At 37.2% G+C, this 12838-nt stretch overlaps 1 protein-coding gene across 1 annotated transcript in view; it reads right to left on the reverse strand.

Annotated features, from left to right (window-relative positions):
* Positions 1 to 12838, reverse strand: part of Cngb3 (cyclic nucleotide gated channel subunit beta 3) — a 144029-nt gene that overhangs the window by 64228 nt on the left and 66963 nt on the right. The window contains exons 5-8 of the mRNA XM_057790739.1: positions 12536 to 12685; positions 11118 to 11326; positions 2225 to 2275; positions 413 to 499 (exon numbers count right to left, since the gene is read on the reverse strand). Of these exons, the coding sequence (XP_057646722.1) occupies positions 413 to 499; positions 2225 to 2275; positions 11118 to 11326; positions 12536 to 12685 (497 nt within the window). The remainder of the gene's footprint in view (positions 1 to 412; positions 500 to 2224; positions 2276 to 11117; positions 11327 to 12535; positions 12686 to 12838) is intronic.

Here is a 12838-nt window from a genome sequence, read left to right on the forward strand (position 1 = left end):
TGAAAAAAAAGAAAAAAAATATTTATTTGTAATTATAGTAATCTTAAAAAGTACAAAAGCATTCTTATTCTTGGTTTTAAAAATATCTGTTGTAAAGAAATGGAGGATCCATGGGATAGGGGTAGAAATGAGAGGAAGTGGGGAAGAGGTACTGGGAGGAGAGGAGAGAGGAGAAACTGGCTAGGATGTTAAAAAATACTTGAAAGATAAATTAGAAGCAATTAGGAGTCACTTCCATCACTAGAAGCAAAGACATTCTTCTATTATTTATTTAAAAATTCATAATAGTGATGAATACTAAGAAATAGGCCATTCAGAAAAAGTTAAGAGTACTGTAAATTTTAGCATATCTACACTTGCTTCAAGACTTCATTTAGGAGAAGGAGAAGGCAGCTGAATATAGTTTCTTTACCTTTAGTATCCGATTTGTTCTAAATATTGGATTGAACCCAAAGAAGATGTAGAGAACTTCAAATGGCATTATGGATATGACATCCATCTGTTGAAAGACCATACATAGTCATATAATTATGTATACAAGCTACTTCTCTGCTGCTGTGATAAAACATCCTGCAAAGTAACCTAAGGACGAAAAAGTTCCTTTTAGCTTATGGATCTTGAGGGTTACAACAGTTCATCACAGCGAAGAGGACATGGCCTAGACAGAAAGGCATGGGGGTCGGGGAGGGAAGAGAAAGGTGGCTGACCACAATGCGTCCTAACTCGGGGAAGCAGAGAGTTAACAGGAAGTAGAGGCTCAGAGAGCTATCACACTCAAATTGGCCTCCAGTGTGGTGATTCTTCTAGCAAGGCTTCACCTTTTAAAGCTCTACAACCTTCTCCACCTGACCCAGTTCTAGGGACCAAGTGTGAGTTTACAGGAAACTACAATGTTATGTAAAAGTTGACAATCCATGATGAATTATTTACTATTTAATCCAAAAATTGCTTTCAGTTAAATATGCATGATGCCATTTATAGACATTAATACCATGAGAACAAGGATACTAGTTTGTAGTCTGCCAGTATATTTTATTTTTCCCTACATATATTGGAGCTATCCTTAGACATCATCTTTGCTCAGATTTTTTTTATCTCATCTAGTTCAGTGATGACATAGATGCTAATGTTAAAACACATTTTTATAGTCTTTGAAACATGAGAATCTAGAATACAAATCAAATCTATTTTTGATTTTGTTTGAAACTCTTATAAATTCATTGCAATGAAACTGTTTTATGGTCCATTCATTCCTCCAGTGCTCAGAGTAGATTTTGCCATTCTGGTTCATCTAGGTTCCTCAGTGATTTCTATCACTGTCTTCTTTGGGTTATTTTGCTACCAGCTACCTGGTAGGAAAGTTTCTATCAGAGACTACACAGGTTAAAAGAGAGATAGAAATCTGCTCTGTTTACAATCAATCAGCAAAGCAAATGAGAGAAAGTATTGGAAAGCACTGTGATATTGTAGCTAAAATACTCATTTTAAAACTATTCAAGCCTTCTTATACCTTGGTAATCTTATGACGCTCCTTAATAATCAACATAATTTTGTCTACTTTTTAAAAAATATTTTTAAAAATCTTGTGTGTGTGAGAGAGACAGAGATAGATAGATAGATTAGAGAGATAGACAGATAGATAGATGATAGATAGATAGATAGATAGATAGATAGATAGATAGATAGATAGATAGATACCTAGTTTAACAATACTGAGTGCTTGCTCAGGTAGTACATTTGCTAACAGACTTTAAAGAGCTAAATTACTGTCCTTGGTGGGGGAGGCTTGAGTCATGAAATGGCTTAGGTAACCTTGGGTAACCCCATTCTGCCTGCTTTTCAATTAGAAGAGAGATTAAGAGATAACAATAAGGCATAAGATCATGTTTTTTATCTGAGAGTAAGAGATGCTGCGTCATCTAAATAACTGCTTCTTTTGTTTATTCTGATCATATGAAGAACAGGTAGGAATAGATGTAATTTTGCAGACTTTATAACACCACATCACATGAACAGCAAACTAGAATTCTGTGGACTATAAAAGATACACCCCACTTTCCCCAGTTGCAATTTAACTTGGAATTTAAATATGGGCCCCCTCCTTACTTTGACCTGTGCATATTTAAGCCCCCATTTTCAGATAGAGGGAAATGAACGAAGAATAAAATATGGAGTGAAAATGGTTCTGCTTAAGTGGTTCGGGGCCTATTTGTGAGTCACCTACCTGAAACTTTGTAGAACTTCTGTAGTGTCTCTTCAGCTCATTTGGATCTACCTGTAACACATTTATATCATAATTATATTCATCAGATTTCATTTATTAGTCTTTTTACAGTCATTTCCTTCTCCTATTTTTCTTAAATCTTAGCCTATAATTATGTTATCATTATATAGCCTTTTGCATTTTTAAATGCAAACAGCTATTATGGTGCTTGTTTTCTTTTTATTAATTTCACATATATTTTTAGCTAAACATTTTTATATGGTATATTTTTATCATATTCTTTTCTTTCCTTCAGTTCTTCCAAGATCCTCCTCACTTCCATAGACACCTAACTTCATGGCCTTTCTCTCCAAAAAGAAAAAAGAAACAAAAACAAAACACAAAAATCAAGACAAAACCAAACCAAGGCAACTCAAAAACCACACATACAAAAAGAAACACAGAATCTGTTTTGTTTCCTTTTTGTTATTGTCCTCCAGTTTAACATAGGAATATCAGGAGAGTCAGTCATATTGCTTTAATACATTCTTTTCTCATATCTACCCCTAACCTGCAGGAGTTTGGTCATAATTTGTCTTCCTACTTTTTTCAAAACAAAATAAACAGTGCAAAGGCCACACAGGAACACTTAACATTTGTGTTGTGGAAATCAGGATATTTTGAAACAATAAATTTTTGCATCTTTGTAAAATTTATTTATCATTATGTACGTATTTGTAATGTGTGTGTGTGTGTGTGTGTGTGTGTAGATCATAGGACATCTTTGTGGGGTTAGTTCTTCCCTTCCATCTTTACCTGGGTTTGAGAGTCAAACTCAGATCACCAGACTGTGTAGCAAACACCTTTTACTTGTTGAGCAAGCTTGCCATTCCCTTGGATAATTTCTATAAAACCAGGCTACCTGACTGAATTATAATCTCCTTGAGGACAGGATTGACTTTGCCAGTTGGGTAAAGCAATGCCTAGAATGTTCCCAGAACTCAGTAAATATTTTGTGCATGAAGAGATAGAGGAATGAAGAAAGGGATACAAGTTTTGTAGTGCTTGGCATTTTCTGGAATAATTTTTGTTTTTTAGATTTCTTTTTCAAGGAAGCAGAAATGCCACTCGGTTTGCTTGCAGGAGTTGATCAGAATTTTGGTGTCTTTCTTGGACTCACTCTAACATTACATCCAGGAGCTGTAGTCAGTAAAGCTAGACTCAGCGTTATTCTCCAATCTCTTCAAGCCTAACTGTGAGTTCCTTGTGCTGCATATTCTCCAAGCATGCCTATTCATATCCATGCGTTTAGTCAGCCTAGGCTACGCTCTCTGCCTCCCCTGCTCAGTCTCTCTCTTGGCAGTGGTCTCCTTGACTTAAGTGGTGCTCCTCCTTATTCATTACAAAATGGCAGACAAAGGTCTCCCTAACTAAGAGACTTAATCCCTATTTATGTCTAATTATATAACACTACATGATTTTGGGAAAAAAAATTCTCAAATTTCCTTTTATAGTTAACCAGGCTCTGCTCTTTTTGTCTCAGCAATATTTTGAAGTTCCTTATCCTTCTCTATCTCTCAGTTTCTCAAATGTATCAGTTTCTCACTTGAATGCTTTTGCTGGGGTTGTTCCTGGAGCCCAGATCATGTTTCCTGTTATTGCAAAGGTGGAAGGGTACCGATAGTACCAGCTATCTCTCAGGACCAGATGACCTCTGTTAACACAGCATAGAAGTTCACCGTATTTCATTTGTTTGTTTCTCCTTTAATCCTGAGCTACATAAAAAGTCAGATATACTCTTTTGTTTGTTTGTTTGCGGGGGAGGGAGGGTTTATTTGCTTTAAATTTTCACATCATAACCCATCACTGAAGGAAATCAAGACAAGAATTCAAACTGGACAGGAACCTGGAGGCAGGAGCCGATGCAGAGAACATGGAAGGGTGTTATTCAATAGCTTGCTCCACTTGGCTTGCTCAGCCTGCTTTCTTATAGAATTAAGGACCACCGGCTCAGGGTTTTCTCAGTTCTTGACAGGTCTAGCCTCAGTAAGTGCTTGATAAATGTATACTATGTATCACAGGAGTACAAAGGCTATTAATATTAACATTGAGACTTAGATTCAATTTCAGTTATGTGTAGGAAGAAATCTCTTATAAGCTCTTAATTAATTGCATTATTAGAACTTGGGCATATAGTAGCAGCAGCATCGAACAATTATCATTCATGTTATTTAATATGGGCGTTTTTAATCTTCTCCTAGTAATGTTTAAGATCAGTTAGTTGGAGCTGGGTAAATGGTTCATTAGGTAAAATGCCTGAAAACCCGAGTTTGATGGTCACAGTAGCGTGTATCTACAGACTCTATGCTATGTGTGTATTTGTAGGAACAGACAGGCAAATCCCTGAAGCTCAGTGGCTAACCAGTTAGCCAAATCTATGATCTTCCTGTCTCAAAAAATAAAGGTGGAAAATAACTGAGGAAAGACACCTGATATTAACCTCTGGCCTCCATATATTTGTTCAGAGAGACACAGACACACACTCACATGTTGACAGGGGTTTTCTGTCCCACCTGATCCCTTGTTCCTGAAGTCGTTAAGTCCCAAAGACATCACACAGAGGTCTACATTAATTATAAACTGATTGGCCCAGTAGCTCAGGCCTCTTATTAATTAATTCTTATAACTTATATTAGTCCATAATTCATGTCTGTGTTAGCCACTTGGCTTGGTAACTTTTTCAGCAAGGCAGTCACGTCTTGCTTCCTCTCTGTTTGGGTGACAACTGCAGACTGAAACTTCCCTCTTCCCAGGATTCTGGTTGCCCCACCTCAACTTCCTTCTTGGTCACCCCACCTATACTTCCTGCCTGGCTAATGGCAAATCAGCATTTATTTAAAATACAAGTGACAGGGTACAAACCATTGTCCCACAGTGCGTGGGCACACACACACAGATACACACATATAGACACATACATGTGCATAATGTGTGCACATATGCAGATGCACACAAATATGCACATGCATATGAACACAAGGACACACACAGACACACATAGACATCACACATGTGTCATATTACTCATTCCAATTTGCCAGGCAATGCTGTTCCTAGCCCCTCTCCCCCTATTTTGGTTATATTTTTTACCCACATACATGTGGTAAACTTTTACAGAAATATATTAAAATTTATATAAGCTATGCTCATGCAATGACTATGGGAAAAAAGACTATTGAGCTACAGGTAGTTAGGCATAAACAGGTTTCATTGGTAGCCATAAATTTTGTTTCAAGAAAGAGTAAAATAAGTAAAATGAGACAGCTCCATCATGGCTTCTCTGATACAGACAGACAGACAGACAGACACAACTCAAGTGCCAAGCAGCCATGTCAAAATATTGCATTCCCCCACCAACTAGAAAGTTTTTTTTAAATCACATTTACACCTTCCCTTTCAGATTTATGATTCCATGACTGAATAAATGTAAACACAACTAAAAATGCTTGATTAAAGGAAAGTGGCATTTAGCAATTTTAAAATCCCTGTTCTTTTGAACACTAAATAAATTTGGCACCATTAGCCTTAAGAGGATCAGTCTGTTTACTAGTGACACTTAGGCACTTACTTTTAAAATGTCACCCTATTTAATTCCCTCTCTCTTTTAAGCCTGCTTATTATGCAGACAGCATTTCTTCAGGGGAGGCTTACTTTAGGAAGGGTAAGCTAATTACCCCCAAATCCCGTCCTAGCTGATAGTCTTAGAGGATGCTCTACTCAGATATTATTATGTTTACTCATTATTTACCTCCTCTGATTAACAATTCTGCAGTTTAAAACAGAACAGAGAGAAACACTTAAAGAAGAATATTATGTGAAGCTGCAATTAAAGAATTACTCAAAGAAAGCTTTATCACAGATTTCCTCCTACAAAAATGTCTTGAATATTTTTGAATTCCAAGGTTAGATAGAAAAATGGACAGAAGACTGTTCCCATCTTTCAGGAACTCACTATCAGGTAAGAAACACAGCTAAAGAGACATGGAGGACATGCTAAAAATGTGGATGTTTATTCATTGTATTCCTCTGACAATTTACATTTACCAGTTATATCTTGGGGTATGTGTACATATCATCTTATTCAATCTTTATCATAGATTTATAAAATAGGAACTATTTTCACCTTACAAGTAGAAGAGATTGTTCAATAAAAGAGTTAATTTAATTTCTTCAAATAATACCATTAGTAATTTTAGTAGTGAAATTGGAGCCTGGTCTGTTTATTTTTATTGTATAATAGTTAACCTATGTTTTATTTATCAAAATTAAATAAAAGAAATATCAAAATATCTAGAGTTCAATGAAATGAGTAATTCTTTTCAGTAATTCTGAATATATGTTATTCAAGACAGGGTTTCTCTGTGTAACTTTTGGATCTTGTCCTGGAAATTGCTCTGTAGACCAGGCTGGCCTTGAACTCACAGAGATCTGCTTGCCTCTGCCTCCAGAGTGCTAGAATTAAAGGTGTGCACAATCACCACCTGGCTATAAACAGTAATTATGAGGTTTGAGTGTTCAAAGTTGTCTCCTATAACAGAAGACCTAACAGATGTGATCGTTAGCGGGCATTAATCATTTCATAGATCCTTCATTACTATTGGGTTTATCAATCAAAAGCTATAGCTGTGTGTTTTATCCAGCACCCAGTGCTGGCCTGTGAGCTTGCTCAGTAGGGAAGGGCCCACCCACTAAGCCCCCAAAGCTGAGTTTGATTCCAGAATCTACGTGATGGAAGGATAGATCCATCCTTCCTGCAAGTTGTCCTCTCACCTTCACACGTACACTAAGGCACCCATGTGAGAGGCACACACAAAATATATAATGAATAAGTAAAATGATATTCACTACTAACTTGACTTCTACTACACAGAAGGGAATTTTTATAATAAGGTATTTTTGTTGTTGGTGTTTGGACCTCTATGTAGCGCCATTTTCAGAAAACATTGTGAGTAATGAACATACACAGATCTCCTGGTTTCTTTCACTGTGACTGTTTGCACCTCGATCTGTTTTCCCTAAAAATACTTGCAGAACTAATATTACCATATTCTAGCCCTGGTACAGCATATATTATAGTTAATACAATGTATGTACAGAAGGTAGGTAGGTGTATCTACCTAGTATATGTAGGCATTTAAATGTTTGTTGAGTAAATGAATGAACACTTCTGTAGAGTACCTTAAAGACAGCACATAAAGATGAACACAGTGAGATCTTCAAGCTGGGAACTCAGTGTACATAGATGTTGTACCAAATGTAATCAACTTTCAAAGGCTAAAACTATCTACTCTAAATTAACAGAACCACTAAACTTCTTTTGAGCAAACAAAGCAATTAGTTCCTGCTCTGTATTTGCAGCTTGGCTAATGCATTTTGAATAGAGACCATTGAACGTGTTTTTAATGATTATTTTTCAGGGTTTTAACTCTCTATTGTGTGCAAAGATCTCTTAGAAAATCGAAAATGAAAGTCTCCCCTTAGTGATTTTGCCATTTTGCATTTGTCAAACATTGATTTTTGTGCATCTAATGGAGGCTGAAATTAGTGCTTTTTTCCCCCTTCCTTTCTTTTCTTTTCTTTCTTTTTTTCTCTTTATTTTTAGTGTTGTTTACTTCTCATTTGTATACCATATTTATCATTTTTCAAGCTGCCACTGAGCTCCAGGATTGAGGTATGAGTGAACTCACTCTCTGAAGTCTGCACTGGGAATATAATGAGCAAGTATTGGCTACTGGTTTGGCTATTATTGCCCTTAGAACTTTTTCAATGAAAAAAGTTCAATATAGGACACAAGTCCCAGTAAATCTTAATATAAGACAGAAGGAGACAGGACCTCAGACCATTCAATCTGAGGATTCATGGAGACAGGATCTTGCCTTCCTTGTCTGAGGATTCAGGCTGAGGATTTTGTAGAGGTAAGAACTAGTGGCTCTGATCTCTCAGCTTTCACCCCTAATATCTGACTCGGGGTTTTTATTATTAAGGCCAATTAGAATTCGAGCTACAAAGAAAAGATTAGAAGGTATTCATTTCAAAGTAAGACAACAAGGGACTTACGATTTGCGAATGGCAAGGCATGTGGTTTCCCCTGTGGCCAGGCTCTTGAAGGATATCCTGAAGCATCTCAGTGTCTTACATGGCTTTCCACCAACATAATTTGCAATTGGCGGAAATATGTGCAATACAGTATAGTAGCTACATACTGTTGAGCACCAGAAATATGGATAAAGTATGGTTGGGAATTTTGAATTTTCATGTTAATTGTAAAATTTGAATATATATATATACATATATATACATACATATATATACATATACATATATGTGTATGCTCAGAAGCTACCCATATGGTGAGTACAGTGAAGATACAGTTATTAAATGGGGGAGGGCATGACTGTACTCATCCTACTGTGTACTGTCTGCTATCCTTCCTACAGATATTATGATGTTTCCCTCCTCATTCTTACTTAATTTCTGCTTGCTCTGTTCACATGTCCTCTTTTTACTTTATTAATTTGAATCTTTCATAGTTTTTTTCTTTTCTTTTTTTTATTAATTTATTTATTTATTAAAGATTTCTGTCTCTTCCCCGCCACCGCCTCCCATATCCCTCCCCATCCCCCAATCAACTCCCCTTCTCTCATCAGCCCTAAGAGCAGTCAGGGTTCCCTGCCCTGTGGGGAGTCCAAGGACCTCCCACCTCTTTCCAGGTCTATTAAGGTGAACATCCAAACAGCCTCGGCTCCCACAAAGCCAGTATGTGCAGTAGGATCAAAACCCAGTGCCATTGTTCTTGACTTCTCAGCAGTCCTCATTGTCCGCTATGTTCAGTGAGTCTGGTATTATCCCATGCTTTTCAGACCCAGTCCAGCTGGCTTTGGTGAGTTCCCGAAAGAACATCCCCATTGTCTCAGTATGTGGGTGCACCCCTCATGGCTCTGAGTTCCTTGCTCGTGCTCTCTCTCCTTCTGCTCGTGGTTTGGACCTTGGGGTTGTAGTCTGGTGCTCCAATGTGGGACTCTGTCTCTGTCTCCTTTCATCACCTGATGAAGGTTAATATCCAGGAGGATGTCTGTATGTTTTTCTTTGGGGTCACCTTCTTATTTAGCTTCTTTAGGATCACAAATTATAGGCTCAATGTCCTTTATTTATGGCTAGAAACCAAATATGAGTGAGTACATCCCATGTTTCTCTTTTTGGGTCTGGTTTACCAAAAAGTGTTTTCTATTTCTGTCCATTTGCATGCAAAATTCAAGAAGTCATTGTTTTTTACTGCTGAGTAGTACTCTAATATGTATATATTCCATACTTTCTTTATCCATTCTTCCATTGAAGGGCATCTCAGTTGTTTCCAGGTTCTAGCTATTACAAACAATGCTGCTATAAACATAGTTGAGCATATACTTTTGTTGTATGATAGGGCATCTCTTGGGTATATTCCCAAGAGTGGTATTGGTGGGTCCAGGGGTAGGTTGATCCCGAATTTCCCGAGAAACCACCACACTGCTTTCCAAAGTGGTTGCACAAGTTTGCATTCCCACCAGCAATGGATGAGTGTACCCCTTTCTCCACAACCTCTCCAGCAAAGGCTATCATTGGTGTTTTTGATTTTAGCCATTCTGACAGGTGTAAGATGGTATCTTAAAGTTGTCATGATTTGCATTTCCCTGATCACTAAGGAAGTTGAGCATGATCTTAAGTGTCTTTTGGCCATTTGAACTTCTTCTGTTGAGAATTCTCTGTTCAGCTCAGTGCCGCATTTTATAATTGGGTTGATTAGCCTTTTAAGGTCTAGTTTCTTGAGTTCTTTATATATTTTGGAGATCAGACCTTTGTCAGTTGCGGGGTTGGTGAAGATCTTCTCCCAGTCAGTGGGTTGCCTTTCTGTCTTAGTGACAGTGCACTCTAACTCCCCTCTTGCATCTATTTTCCTTCTGTTTTTCCTCAATTAATCTAATACTAATCTGTATTCTTGCCATATTTCCCTCCCAAGTCTAACCTTATCTTACCACATATTACTCTACCCTTCTTCCTCTATCCCCTTATAGTTATTGGAGATAAAGAGATGATTTTTTTTTAAAGCTAGCTATAAGGATATTTCCATGATGGCACCATCTAACATTGTGGTAGCTGCAGTGAATATTTTACACTTATAATTTTATAGGGCACTGTACTAGTGCCTTAAGCAGATTGGTCTAATTTAGATATTGGACTATATTTTTAGTTCACTGGAGATAAACATACTTCAAAGCTATCACAACTAAGTATCACTTGAACATTGAACCCTTCAACTGGAAGAAAAGATAGTAAAACTCAACCAATAAAATAACCCCAGACTCACATGTCACAATCTAAAAGTATAAAGAAGGCAATGTGAATCCTGTAAAAATAACAACTCAATAGACGAGGATTCCAATGAAAGGGAATGAGATAACATTTTAAATAAAAATAAAAAGGATAATCATCAAAAGTACAGTTAAATCAAAGGTAAAACAAACAAACCCCTTGTTAATTAATTCAAAGAGAATACAAAGAAACAGTTGAACGAATAGAGAAATCGATATAGGATATGAAAAGAATTTAGTAAGGAGAAATCCTTTAAAAATTTAAGAAATGTAAAGTTCATTTAGTCATCCAGAAATCCAGTAGAATGCTTTAGCAATAGAATGGATCAAGTGGAAGAAAGAGAACCAGGGAGAGATGACAAGAAAGATGAATTAGAATATTCAGACATCAAAAAAGCTTTATCCACAGAGAGACAAACATTAAATAAAACAATTTAATGTAAATTTAATTTTGGTAGTCCAATTAGACATTGTTCATTTGTCAATTTCTTCTCTCAAACTCCACTTACAATAATTTCTCCTCCTCTTACAAACTGGAGTCTTGGCTGGATCAATAATATATCACCAAGGTAGATGATATCACATATGATGTCAGTAATAATCCAGTAGTGCGTGTTGCCTGGTGTTTGGTATGGGAAGGCAAGGCGTGCTGGTAGCAGCCAACAGTTCCAGTGATAGGCGATGGTGACAAGAAGGAGCCATAGGAGATAGATCCGATCTAGGAAAACACAACATAAGTCATCCCAACAGCATCACAGACACATTCTAACAAGTTTCTTTCTCAGTTTAATCAAACTGAAGCACTATCTTTATGCATATGTGTGGTGTGTTTGTGTGTGGACATGTGCATGTGAAGGCATAGAATGTGTATGCACTTGTATGTAGAGAACAGAACCTGACTTTAGGTGTCTTCCCTCTGCCATTTCTCACCATATTTTTTGAGGTATAGCCTCTCAGTTCACCTACTGGCTAGACTGACTAGCTAGCAAACTTTGGCGATCTGTCTACTCAGTTATTAGGATTATACATGCACTACCAAGACCTGCTTTTGCATGGATGCTACTAATCCAAATTTATGTTCTTGTGCTTGCACAGTTGGCCCTTTATAGACGGAGACGTCTCCCCAAAACTGATGCTTGTGAGATACGGAGTTTGTAGTAAGAACTTCTATGATATATTCAGCACAGTTAGTTCTTGACCTAGAAGGCACCGTGCTTCACAAAAAGAAGCAAAATGATAGTATCACTTTCCCCAAAAGAGGATAATGTCTATTTTGTACTTTGACCAGGCTGAACCTATTTGAGGTGGTAACTTTACTGTTTGGATTCAGGAAAGTAGAATCCTGGAAAATTTAGATGTATCATTGCTAAGAAGCAAAGCATCTTTGGTTCTCATAATTAAGGCTTGCCCATGACAAGTAGGAGAAAGACCTTCACCCTGCCAGAAGAGGGCTGGCTCTGACTGGGGAGAATGGAGAGTTGGCTCACTGAGCCAACCAGTGTCCCTACACGTTACTTACACTTGGCTCGCTTTCATTTGCTTCAGGGAGGATGTAGGAGAGAATCTGCTTGATTAGAGTAATTAGCTTAGTGAAGCCACAGAAGAAGACAGGATATATATTTATGATATATACATATATTTATACATATGTGTGTATGTGTGTGTATGCATATTTCCAAGTTCCTTAGGGCTGTCTTTTCAAAGGTTATTTGGGCCAGGAAATGCCCTAGCCTAGGTTTTAAAACAGGCAGGAGTATTTTAAATCTTGTCTTCAATAGAGAAAGGAAAACAAACCTTTTAAGATCTCATAGTTTAAATTTAAATTTCAAGACATAGAACAGTGTGCAAAAACTGAAGCTCTCTGTACTTCTGGGTCAAAGGGGTTCTGGTGACTGCCAGCCCTCCCTGGGGTTTCCATCACTGGTACCTGTGTATGGATCTATGCTTCTAGGAAGTCTCATTCTTTTAAGGTACTCTTTTGCAGGTACCCTCTGGAGTTTGCAAGACGCCATGCCATGGTGATGTTCTTCTAGTTTAGAATTCTGGTCTTGTGTTGGTGATACCTCTGTAGACTTCACTTTATAGAAAAAAAGAGGAAATATTTTAATAAGTTAACATAGGTTAGCTTGATGAGAAAAATTAGAATCTTTGAAAATCTTCTCTGTGTAGGCAAGCAAAGCAAAACTCTCCTGTTTAAACTAATGGCCTTTATTTTTATATGTATTATAAA

The sequence above is a fragment of the Chionomys nivalis genome, chromosome 16 (genome assembly GCF_950005125.1).
Source record: "Chionomys nivalis chromosome 16, mChiNiv1.1, whole genome shotgun sequence".
In the NCBI taxonomy this organism is placed as follows: Eukaryota; Metazoa; Chordata; class Mammalia; order Rodentia; family Cricetidae; genus Chionomys; species Chionomys nivalis.